The sequence below is a fragment of the Physeter macrocephalus genome, chromosome 1 (assembly GCF_002837175.3).
Source record: "Physeter macrocephalus isolate SW-GA chromosome 1, ASM283717v5, whole genome shotgun sequence".
Lineage (NCBI taxonomy): Eukaryota > Metazoa > Chordata > Mammalia > Artiodactyla > Physeteridae > Physeter > Physeter macrocephalus.
The window spans coordinates 54,359,848-54,372,630 of NC_041214.2; the positions used below are offsets into that span (position 1 = coordinate 54,359,848).

The following is a 12,783-nucleotide window of genomic DNA, read 5'->3' on the forward strand; positions in this document are numbered from 1 at the left end:
AAAGCCGGGAGAGCGGACTGCGCCGCACCCGGCAGCCTCTGGGCATGCTCGGTGGCGGGACCGGCTCCGTGCCGGCAGAGCGCGTCCTCCCTCCCCCAGGGCGGCGGCGGCGCCTGCAGCTACGGCCGCCGCGCCCCGGGCCCGCACACCTTTGGGGGCCGCGGGGGCCACCCTGCCCGGCGGGAGCCGAGAGCGGCCCCCACCCCGAGCCTTCCGGCGAGCCGAGGAGGGGCCGGCCGGGGAGGCGCGGAGGCGGGAGTGAGACCTCCGAGCTGCCGGCGGTTCCTTAGAAAGTAAAGCTCGGCTCGCCAGCGGAGCCGGGCTCCCGGCCGCCGGCGGGGGCGGGGCGGGGCCGGGTAGGGGGTGGTCTCGGCGCCCTGCGCGAGGTGCGAATTTAGTAGCCGCCCACCCTCTTCTCGGTCCCCGCCCCCAGGGAATTATAATTCTCTGGGAAAGTGTCTGGTTCTCGGAGAATCCCTGGGGCGGGGTGCGGGGGCGCGCCCGGCGCAAAATGGTTAAAACAAAGTCCATGCGCGCCCCGGGGTCCCTCTTATGGAAAGTCTACGTGCCGGTGGCTGGGCACCCCCTTTGCTGATTTGAGGGTTAGTTAGCCGGAGGAAGTCTGCCTGTCGCAGGGGAGGGGATGGGATGAGGAAAGCCTCAGGCTGGTGCCGGCTCCCCCCCCGCAGGCCTCTTTGGGGGGCGCACCTCCAGACAGGGGGGCGCGGGGCCCTGGGCCGGGGCGTTCGCGGCGGGCGGCGGCCGGCGGCCGGAGCAGGCTCGGCCCGGCGGCTCACTCTTTCTGCCTCCTCCCCCCAGGATTACCGAGAGGATGGGATGGATCTAGGCAGTGACGCCGGCAGCAGCAGCAGCAGTAGCCGCGCCAGTTCGCAGTCCAACTCCACCAAAGTGACCCCTTGCTCCGAGTGCAAATCCTCGTCGTCGCCGGGGGGCAGCCTGGACTTGGTGTCTGCCCTGGAGGACTATGAGGCGCCCTTCCCGGTCTTCCAGAAGAAGGTGATTGATGAGTGGGCGCCGGAGGAGGACGGCGAGAAGGAAGAGGAGGAGGAGCGCAGCGGGCGAGGGTACCGGCATGACCGCTGTCCTGCCCAGGAGCCGGGGGACGTGAGCGCCAGGACCCGCAGCGGCGGCGGCGGCAGGGGCGCCACCACCGCCATGCCGCCCCCCGTGCCCAACGGCAACCTCCACCCGCACGACCCCCAGGACCTCAGGCACAATGGCAACGTGGTGGTGGCCAGCCGGCCGAGCGGCTCCCGGGGCCCCCGCCGGGCGGTCCAGAAGCCTCAGCCGGCGGGGGGCCGGCGCGGTGGCCGGGGCCCGGCGGCCGGGGGCATCTGTCTTCAGCCCACGGACAGCGGGACGTGCGTCCCGGAGGAGCCCCCGGTGCCCCCTATGGACTGGGAGGCTCTGGAGAAGCATCTGGCTGGGCTGCAGTTCCGGGAGCAGGAGGTGCGGAACCAGGGCCAGGCGAGGACCAACTCCACCTCGGTAAGTTGCCCGGGGTGCGTGCCCACGCGCGCACACACGTACACACCCCGCGCACAGCCCGCACGCGCCCTACCCGCGCTCCCGCCCGGCGGCGGCCCCATTCATCCTGCCCCGAGGGTGGGTGCCGGGCAGGAGAGCCTGACTTATGCTCCCTTGGGGTACCGTTGCTCAGTCTCTGAGCTGTCTGGGTTTGCAGGATGGGCGGAGAGGAGGGAGTGGCAGCCAGAGGGCAGCGGAAAGTCGGGTTAGTGGAACCAGCGACTCATTTTAATGGAATTACTTATGGAGACGAGGTTGTGAGTCACTTGCCTGAAAATAAATCCGGGGAGATTTTGGCACCGAAGTCGGTGGCCTGTGTGTGGGTGATATTTCAGGTCGTAATAGTTGTGGCTTTGTCAGCCGTAGTGGGTGTCCCTTCGTTGCCACTAACGTCTCGTCCATATACAGGCTGTCCCTGCGCACATGCACGCATTCGCCTGCCCACACCTCCGGTGAGGCAGCAGGGATTGTTCCCTCTTGGCGTTTGAGCGGATGCTCCCGAATTGTAATGGGTTGACCGCCCTCCTCTGAGATTTTTTTCCTTTCTGAAACCCGATCTATTGTTGACCTGAGGGAACGGGTGAATTGACCTGCTAGGATGAGGGAGTGGTTCTTTCCTCTGTGGGCTGACTCACCCTCTCTCCGCCGAATCCCTCCTAGTTTTGATAAGCAGTTCCTCACCGGAGGCTTGTGCCTCAGTTCAGGAAACCCAGAGAGGGAAGGGTGCTGGAGTGGAAATGAGAGAGGGAGGGAAGGAGGGATACATCTATAATAAGAAGCTCTGGCAGGTTCACACTTGTCTCAACATCTTTTTTGCCCCTGAGAGGAGAGCAGATAAATGACTTAAAAGAAAAGCGTCATGAATGTGGCTCCCCTATTTATCACTGTTTTGAGATAAAGCAACAGTTGTAATTTGAAATCATTAATGAACGGATCCTAAATGGGGCTGAAAGGCGTACAGTTTAAATGAGCTGCTTTCTGTGTGTGGCAGTGTGGGAGAATGCTTGCTTGCAGGTGTAATTTTTCGGCTCCAGGGCCCTGGGGCTACTGGAAATTGGGTGCATGCACTTCTGACTTCAGGGGTAAGGACAGTTAATTGGCACAGTTTCTATCAGAGAGAGCCCTTGGCTGACAGAGCCCACTGGTTAGTGTCCCTTGAGGAACTACCTATTAAATTAACACACTCATTTTAATACCAGCTGTTTACCATGGCCACTCGCAGACACGGAATCTTTCCATTACAGCCAGTACTCTGTCTTGTACCTTGCAATTCAAAACATGCTTTTCCCACCTAGTGCTGAGAAAAATACCTGATTAAGCTCCCTGGACTTAAACAATGACTTGAAGATACGTAAGATTCCTTTACTACGGCCTGACATTTTTACATTCCAGGAAAATGTAATAATTGGGTATACATGCAAAGTTAGGGTTTGATGATGACAATGAGTTCCATTATTCAAAAAGTTCTTGAGCACCCGTGTGTTCTGTGCTAAATTAAAGGTGTGATTCCCAGCGCTGCAGTTACACATCTGACCACGTGGGCCTGGAATTACGGTGAGCGAGGTATGGCTGCAGACTGACTCCCCGCCCCCCACAGGAACTTATAATTTAATGGCTAACCTAACAGACCAGCCTACCCCAACACACACACACACACACATCTTCTTCCTTATTGTTGTAGAGACTGACTCTTTCCTTCTTGGGCCATCTTTGAAACCTGAGGGTGTCTTGTCTCCTCACCTAGTGAACAGTTTGCATTGTGGGTTCCTCCCCTCTCCTTCCCTCGCCCTCCTGAAAATGTACCCCCCCCCGGGCATTTCCTCCACAAGTCACACCGAAATTTGGGTTCCATTGATTCAAAGTAAGTATATGTACCAAAAAACGGCAGAAGGAAGTGGCCTGTGAGGTTGTTTAATATTGAAATTTTCCATATTTTGGTTTGTATTGGAACAAAATTACTAGCTGCTGTTAGTTTAGAATAGTGTTTTTCAAACTGCAAGTTCCCCATGAAATCACCTTATCACTTTTTAAAAAATAAGATAGAATATGTACTGCAGTGTGTTGCAGGTAGTCACAGTAAGATTGTTTTTCTTAGAAAGTTTTGTTTCAGTTTTATGTAGACGCTGGATTACAGTGTAAGATTTCTTTCCCACTGTGGGTCGCTGTCATAAAAGTTTGGAAAACACTGGTTAAAATCCTGTTTACTCCTGCCTGGAATCAGTGCAAGAATTTATAACCCTGAGGACAGAAGTTTGAGAGTAACAAAGGAGTTGGTGTAAAAGAAGAAGTCTGTCCTGAAGGAGTTGCTCAAATCTAGTGATATTTTTGCTCCTCCTTAAAAAGTTGTGTGTAAATACATTTAAGTGAAATTAATACATAGTACTGGGAGGAAGGGTATAAAATGAAAAAGGCAGGTACAGCTCCTTCGCCTGTGAAGAGACCCAAATAAGCTATTCCCACCACATGACTTTTGCCTGTGCTCTTACCTCTGCTTGGAATCCAGTGGCCGGTTCCTCCTGGTTCCTCCTCATCATCCCAGACTGTGCTCAACTCACCTGAGAGAGGCTGTCCCTGGACCCCCTCCCCAATACAGAGTAAGGCATCCACCACCTACCAAGGCACTCCTCGTATATTTCCTTAGTGCTTATCACTGCCTGACATCATCATGTTCAGTTCTCCTTCATTTTTGGTTCTCTAGAATCGAATTGGAGTGCAGGGGTCTTGCCTGCGTCCTTTAAGCGTTGTAACCTAGTGCCTGCGATAGTGTCTGAGAAGTAGTAGGTTCTCAAATACTGAATAAATGAAGTGTTTATAAGGCTCACACGGCCCAGACCTAAGCCAGCCCCCTTACTGTACAGTTGAGAAAATTGAGGCCTAGAGAGGTTAAGAGATTTGCCGAAGATCCCAGTAAGAAAACTACGAAAGGGCTTTTGTCCTTCCTTCTGATGCCAGACTAGGTTTTTTCCTTTTGATGCTCAAAATCAGTTGAAACAAAAGGAAAGGAAAGAGCTTCCACCTTCCTGAAATAACTTAAAGGGTTTCCTAATGACAGGTCCTCTCTTGGATTTCCTTCATGTTAAGGACAGAAGTAAACTGGGAAATAATCAAAACCCCATGACTTTACGAGTCTCTTCTCACAGACAGGGTTTGGTTTGGTTTGGTTTGAATGGAAACACGTTGAGTTCTGCCCAGCAAAGCAGCGACAGCCTCCTCGCCCCTTTCTTCCTCTTGGCTACAGTGATACACTCAAAACGAAAGACTGAGATCGCAAAGATGTGTTGACGATCAGCTGTCTCTAATCCAGGGAAGATTTAGAGGCACATTTAAAAACACACAACGTTTGGGTAGGACTTAAAACCTAGGGCTGACCTTTACCTTGTGAAGCTGTGGGCAGCTCATCTCTCCCTTGGTGCCGGTGGAGGGGCCTGAGCTCGGATGCTCCTGGGAACCACCTTTGGCGTCAGAGCAGGAGGTGTCTGGGGAGTCTTGAAGGAAGCTCTGGTGGCCTGACTTCCTGCTGTCTTCTCAGGGCTGCTCCATCACACACCTGCATCGCCTCAGGCAGCCCACCCCCTCCTCAGCGTCCCAACCCCTCACCTTAACGTCAGAGCCTTGAGGTCAGCGAGGTCACTTTATTCCACTGCCTTATCCCCAGTAGCTCCCTTGTGCCTGACACACTCTTCGGAGGGGGAGGGGAGAGGTTTCACCCAACAACCAGAACTACTCCTGGAAGTGCCCCCTCCAGTTGGCCAGACCCCTCCCCGCCCCCATCCCGTGTCCCTGTGTTTCTCATGGTCCTGCCCTGGGCCTGCAGGTGTGTGAACGCCCCTGGTAGACTCAAGGGCCACACACAACCCAGGAGTGAGATTTAGAACCAGGGTGCCAAGTTACGTGAGTCCTGCCCCCATAGGTTCGCGTTCATCCTAAATTCTCTTCTCCCTGCCTGCTCTATGGGAACTGGCGCGGACAATCCTGAGGGACAGTCCCGAGGGAAACCTGGAGCTGCTCTTCCCGTTTCCCTCTTCTGAGCGCAGCCCCAAGCCTCTGTCTTTCTCCTGCATCTCCAGGACCTTAGTGTGTCACAGTATCATTCTTCTGCCTCCCCATCACCAAGTGGAGGGAAACGGGAAGACGGGGGGTGCCCATTGCCTCAACCTACTCCTCTTCCTAAGTGGAGTACAACTTCACCCTTTTTTCTCCACGGTCCTTCTGTAAGGTTTTCTTTCCCTCAGAGTCTGTGATGCTCCATGCTGAGCTTGTTCTGCTTCTGGAAACTCACCCCTTTTTTCTCCCTCCTACTTCTCCCTCCTTTTGATTCTTTATTTTTTTAAAAAAACAGCTCCATTGAGGTAGAATTGACATACAATTAACTGCACATTTAAAGTCAAGGTGATGCATCTATCTCTCACCCGCAAAAGTATCCTCTTGCTGCTTTGCAGTCCTTCCCATTCTGTTCCTTGGCAACCACTGATCTTATTTCTATCACTATAAGTTAGCTTGCATTTTCTAAAACTAATGTAAAAGGAATCATATAATATGTACTCAATTTTGTCTGGCATCTTTCAGTCAGCATATAATTATTTTGTGATTCATCTGTGTTATCGTGTATGTCAATAGCTCATTCCTTTTTATGGCTGAGTAGAGTTCCATTTTATGGATATACCCTACTCCCTGGTTGATGGACCTTTGGGTGGTTTCTAGTTTTTGTCTATGACAAATAAAAGTGCTGTGAACATTCACGTACGAGTCTTTGTATGGACATATCCTTTCATTTCTCTTGGGAAAATACCAAAGAGTGGAATGGCTGGATCCTATGGGAGCTGTGTGTTTAACTGTTTGAGAAGTTGCCTGTTTTCCAAAGAATTTACACCATTTGATGTTGGTTTCCTCTCCCACCTGTTGGTGTATTCCATTTGTGTCCTTGGGGATTTGCAGGACATCTCTCTTCAGGTGACTGGGGTGACTGATCCCCTATCTCTTAAGAGAAAACAACAGCAAAGTACCAGGATCACATTTTATAGCCAACCAAAGTCATTACACCCATTGTTCAAAAAAAGGAAAGGACTCTTTTTTAAATTAAAGAGGAATTCTAGTTGTAGACCTGACACATTTTCATTGCAGTTTTTTTATTTTTTCCTGCCTGTGACAGATGCATTTTCCTCCATTAATGAGAAGATAAGAATAATTTTAATTAACATGTTAATTGAAAGCAAATTCTGATGAAGTTATTTCCAAAGTACTTGAAAGCAATTTGTCTTTTTATTTGTTTGTACTATTAACTAGTAGCAAACTTTAAATAACCTACATTTCTTCGGAGAATGGTACTAATTACAGGTTATTTTCAATGTATTATTCTGAAAGAATTACAGCCTAGTTACACCTTCTCCGTCAATGACACTACTAAAGTAGCTTGAATGGCTGAGTAGTTTGTTTCCTTAGTTACTCAGGCTATGTTTAAATTGCATGAATTCCCGTTTTTACAGACTGAATTAAGAGGTCTTTATTATTCCTGCAAAATATAGTAAAGTTTATAAGTTTAATAAATTATGTGATTCATCAGCCTGGGATACCACAGTGAAAACATTCTGAGTGGTTTGTAGTTATCACTTATCCCTCTTAGAGAGCATGACATGACAGTGTTAAAATCAGTTTTTTGGGTTTTTTTTTTACCATAACCGGAAATTACCGGGCTAGCTATATTCTTTGCTTCAACCTTTACCTTGAAATGTTTAGTGTGATCATTGTCTGCTTTTCTAATTTATGTTGATTTCTGTTTAAGAGCTGCAAAGGCTGCTCTATGCATTAGCATGTACTCAAGACTTTTGGTTGGGTTTTCCAAAAACTTAGGTTGCAGGTAAACCACAGGTTCTGAGGCTCTGTTTGTGTATTTCAGCTACCATCAGATAGTTCATCCTACTGCGGAAGAGCCTTTTGAAAATATTGTAGTTGGATTAAAGGAAATCTTTGCCCACCAAGTGGTTTGCACATAGTGGTCCTTTAGAACATTCTAAGGATCACTGTCGTGCCACAGATCTGAAAAACAGATACAGATATTCTCATCACACATTCATTGAGCTGTTTGAACATCTCACCACCAACATCACGTCACCTTCCTCCATCCATTTCTAGCTCAGAATGCACTTTCAACTCTAGAAACTTTGCCTGGCATTCCTTGTGACTTCACTCCCAGGAAGGCCCAGCATGACCCCTTTGCTCTGTAACAGGTCCGGACGCTACTGTCCACCAAACTGCCCAGCACTCTCTTCCCCAAGGCGTGCTCTGATTCAGCTTCTTTGAGAAGCTGTACCTGATCATCTCGGCTCTAAGCAACCTCTCTTCCGAACTTCTTACTCCACTTGTGTTCCACTTCCTCATTCTTCGGTTTTAAAGGGCTCATCCCTGACAAAACTCAAACCAGACCTGTCAATCTCTGGCTCCAGGCTCTTTCAGTGACATTGTTTGCATTCTCTTTTTGTGGGTATGTCTCTTATCTGCCCAACTATTTTAAATTCCTCCTCCCCTTCAAACACATACATGTACAGGCTCGGGCATTTCCTAAGGACTGGACATTTGATGAATGCTTGTTACCTGGTTAATGTATTTTGTACCACCTTTCTGTTTAGTTTTTAAATTTGCTCAAAGCCGGTATACTACGAACTTTATTAATGCTAATAATAGTAATTACAGATCCTTCCTTAAAAGTTTATCTGAACTCTGTGACATTACATTTGCATTTTAAAATAGAAATTTGTTTTTACTCCTGGACCTTTGACCCTGAAGACATGAATGGTTTTGTTTCCTTACCTCTGAAACTCAGTCCTAAGTTGTTTTTTTTTTTTAACAACAAGGACCTTTGCAAATGCTTTTCTTGAGCTGCTTTATGTTCCCTGAGCTGTTGGGAGAGGTGACACTTCGTACTGTTGCTGCTTTATACTGTCAGTGACTGGGAGATTATTTTGCACACAGCTTTTGTAGAAATTCAAGTGCCAGTTATGAAACTGAGCATTTTTCATAGAAAAGTAATAGGATTTTAAAGATAGAAAGGATCTGAGAAGTCATCTCATCAAACCCTCGCCACATTCAAAGGAGGAAGCAGGCTTATGAAGATTAAATGTCTTCGCCCACCTTCCTCAGCCCAGGCCTGACCCAGCCTCAAGTCACCTGACTCACAATTCCCACTTTTAATGAACTCGGCCCCCTTCAGCTACCTTTTTTAAAAAGAGTCTTTTCACAACTTAACTGGAGGATAGATCCAGCCTCATCACTTAAGAGCTTCAAGACTGGAAGTAGATTCTAATTTTTATCACCTGATAGAAAAGTTTCATTTTATTGTTTATTTCTTTTTCTTTTTTTAAAACCCATGTTGGAATACAATCATGAAATTGCTTCCTTCCATTCGGATTTCAGCGCATCACCGTATTTCTGCCAGCAGAACAGTTGACAGATTGGGTTGACAGATTTTTTTTTCTGTCCTTTCTCCTTTCCCATCTGTAAACACCTTTTCCTGGCTGTCCACCCTCTTTTCCAGCACTGGGCAACATGCAGTCCTCTCCTCTCACAGGTTCAGGGCTGACTGGCCCCTGAGGACCGTGCAAGGAGCCGCCTGAGTACCAGGAGGCAGAGGAGGGAGCAGCGAGGGTGAGGGCTGACCGTTGTGCATGTCACTTCCATTTACAATCCGTCCATTGACTGTCAGGCTATGAGGCGGTGCCAGGGTTCAGAAAGACAGGGCGGAGAAGATTTCCATGTGGCTCACCGCACAAGTGGAAACATTTTGTTCTAACTAGACAGAGTTTTAAGTGAATTGTTTATTATAAGCCCAAAAAAGAGCAAAATAACAAAGCCAAGAAGAGACTAGAAAGAAAGGCATTTGTGGAGTTCAGGAGAGGCCCATAAAGTAGTCTCTGTTAGGACACTGGCTTTGTTAGAATATGGATGAAAACTAGGAATAGAAAAATGGATGTCAGGGAAGGGAGATGTGTTTGGGTTTTTACGTTGCCTGTATGACGTTTCTGAGTTTCCCAGTTAAATCTATAGAAGTGAATCATCACTCTTTCTTCTTGTCAGGTCCAGGAGAGTTGTAATAATCACTCTCCTTCACTTACCAAGTCTTATCAAATCCATAAGAGCACTCATTGTTTCAGATGTTCTTGGTGTGTTTGCTTTGTTTTGGTTTGGTTTGGTTACTACTATTCACTTTTGTGAATGATGCTGTTATTTTCCTTATATATTTGTTAAATAATTATGTCAAGCACGTTCTATCACCAATTTTCATCACTTGTTTTTCTCTGTTTTCATTCATACATATATTTAACCTAGTTTTATTCTCTCCACCTGACCTGTTTTTCAATATTTGTGTTATTATAGGTTATTTCCATTTTTTCCTACTTTTGTGATATTTTCTCTATAAAGTATCAATATATGCGATTCAAAGGTGACGGTTGGGAATTCCCTGGCCGTCCACTGGTTAGGACGCTGCGTTTTCACTGCCAGGGCCCGGGTTTGATCCCTGGTCGGGGAACTAAGATCCTGGGAGCTGTGTGGCAGAGCCGAAAAAATAAAAAAGAGAGAGAGAAAAGGGTGATGGTTTAGGCTAGGAAACACCCAGGTGATAGGAATGAACTCAACCACTGCTTGTTCGGTACGAGGTTGATGGTTTTTAAAGTACCTGTAAAATATTTTTTAGTTATGTTTTACTGACATGAGGTTATACTTAAAGCAAAGCTTACTGGAAGTGAAAAAGTTACCAGTTTTCTTCAGTCTAGTTTGTATATCAGATTTCCTAATAATTGCCTCTTGTATCTGTACATTTTACTGATACCTCTGTATCTCCATCCAAATATTTTATATTTACTTGTAATTGAGTGAACTTTTTGGTGTATCCATCATCAGCAATATCATGTCACCGTTCTCTCTCTTTTTTTCCTTCCATTTCTCAAAGTCTCTTCTTAATATTTGTGGCTCATGAAAGTGATTATGAATCTTCCTTGGGATATTAGCATAGTACACCAAAAAAAAATTTTAATTTTTATGGATTACAAGGAGCAGTGCATTAGTCAGCAGCTGATTTCTGCAGATTCATCAGTTCAAGAGTTTTATTACCCATGTCCTAATAGAGATGATTGATTCTTCAAAACTCTTCCTTGTAGAAATAAATGTCTTAGTTATTCATGAATTTTGGGGTGTTTTTTTTTTTAACGTTACAAAAAGCTTCTATCAAGAATGTGGTGGTGGCGTGGGGTTGGGGGCTTTTCCAGGTGATGCTCCATTTGCCCAGGGGGATGGGGTTGTTTTCACGGTGCTTGAGGAAGAGCAGAGAACAAAGCAGCATCTCTACAGCCTCACAGTCAGGCCTCCAACGGGCAGATTTTCTACCGGCGCCTTCTGGACACACACCAGCCAGGCTGGTAGGTTGTTGTCCCCGTGGCAGCACATACCCATTGCTTCCTCCTCTCGGATCCCCCCCCACTGTGATCCGCAGCCTGCCTCTGTTTCCCGTTTCACTCCTCTGTGGGTGACCTGTGTGTGCAGAGAACCAATACAAAGTCCATAAGAAAGTGGCTCCTCTGGTACTGGGCACCTCTGGTGGCCAGAGCCCCTGGCCAGGCTCCCTCATGGACCTCTTAGTGATGGAGAGCTGAGGACAGGCACTCTCCGAGGCCAGCTAGCTGTGGCCAGGGACCGCTTGCTCACTGATAGGCTGTAGACATGCCCCGAACAAAACAACAGGTAAGTCTAGACAGCTGCTTGGCTCTGAAACTTGATTCTGTTTCCTTCTTGGTTTGCCATATATGGAAAGAACTTCTCTGTCTAAAAAAGTTTAAAGGGAATGAGGTAATTTCCTCGTAATTCCTGAGATCTCCAGCCGTGTTTTAAATTTAGATTTGAGGTTAGAGCATTAAAAAAATAAAAACAGAAAAGCTGCTGTGTTATGAAATGCTAGGGCATTTTAAATGTCAAGTCCATCAGCATGATAGCTTGTACCCCCTTTTTCTCCATCCAAAGAAAGAGTAGTGTTAAACTTCTCTCTAAAATAAGAAGGGTCTGGACCTCTGGGAACCTGGCACAGTGTCTTCTTAGAAAAGAACGTAAAGCCTAATCTCCACTCCTATAAAAATAACATGTTTTCAAATAGCTTCAAAACCAACTTAGCCTTCTGTTTTTCTCCTCATGGCACCAGTGGCTAAAAATTATGCCACTTATGAAAATTACAATTTTTTTCTTTGTGCAGTCTTACATAATTTTGGTCCATTTTGACCTGGTCTGACATTTTATTATAAGCAACAACATCTTAAGTGCTCTGTCCTTTTTTTTTTCCACTCTAAAATTGCTTCTGTGAGGAGTAAGACAAGACCACTGGGATTTTATTTTTGAATACTTAAATTATGTAAATTATGTAATCAATGATCTGCTGTTAGAGTTGTTATCCGGCCAACAGTGACCCCACCATCTGACCCAAATAGCCCTTAAAGTAAGATCTTGTTCTAGAAGAACAACTTTAGGCAGCAGTAATTTTAAATTTTTCTGAGTACTGGTTCTACTATGGTATGGTGATTTCAGTATTAGATATATTTTTCTTGCGTTTCATATGGAAACTTTCAACAAAGCAAACATACAATGGTTGTGCTTAAACTAACATGGAAGACCTCTGCAGAAAGTCCAGTGCACGGAAGCAAATTAAAATTCTCTTTTACCAGTGAACAATCACACTGAGAATGTAAATATTAGAGCTGGAAGGCACTCCATAGCAAGGGTGGCAAACTCAGATGCTTCCAGAGGCCACGGAGGAAACTAATGAGAGGAGTGGAGGACAGGTCCCAGGTACACAAGACAGCTGTTCTTTCATACTGCTGACTTGTTGCTGTGCCAGAACAGAGTCTCAGAGTTATGATATGTCAGGAGAAGCCCAACACCCAGGTTTTTATGAGAAGTATCTTGAATACTAAATACACTACAAATAACTTTAAATAAATACAATTTTGTGGAGCTAAGCAACAGGTCTGTGGTTCAGAAGATGGCCTTGGGCTACCAGTTTTCCATCCCACACTTAACCCAACCCCTTCATTTTACAGGTAAGAAAACTGAGACCCAAAGGTGTTAGATGACTTACCTGAAGTGGGGATGAGGTGGGCATGACTTGCTAAGAGGTTTGGTAGGAGTCTAGAAATGAGAGATCTCAGGGAGGAAAACTACTGAAGGAGTGTTGGTCTTATTTACTGACACCAGCGTAACATT

At 46.7% G+C, this 12,783-nt stretch overlaps 1 protein-coding gene across 4 annotated transcripts in view; it reads left to right on the plus strand.

The window, feature by feature from the left end:
- Positions 1–308: 308 nt before the first annotated feature.
- SCHIP1 (schwannomin interacting protein 1) overlaps positions 309–12,783 on the plus strand; it is a 139,842-nt gene continuing 127,367 nt past the window's right edge. For 2 of the 4 annotated variants that reach the window (XM_055081977.1, XM_055081971.1), the window contains exon 1: positions 770–1,509. In XM_055081977.1, coding sequence (XP_054937952.1) covers positions 838–1,509 — 672 coding nt within the window. In that variant the 5' untranslated portion in view covers positions 770–837. Of the gene's footprint in view, positions 1,510–12,783 lie in introns of all 4 variants that reach the window. The other 2 variants (XM_028490542.2, XM_055081995.1) reach the window with 2 other exon arrangements.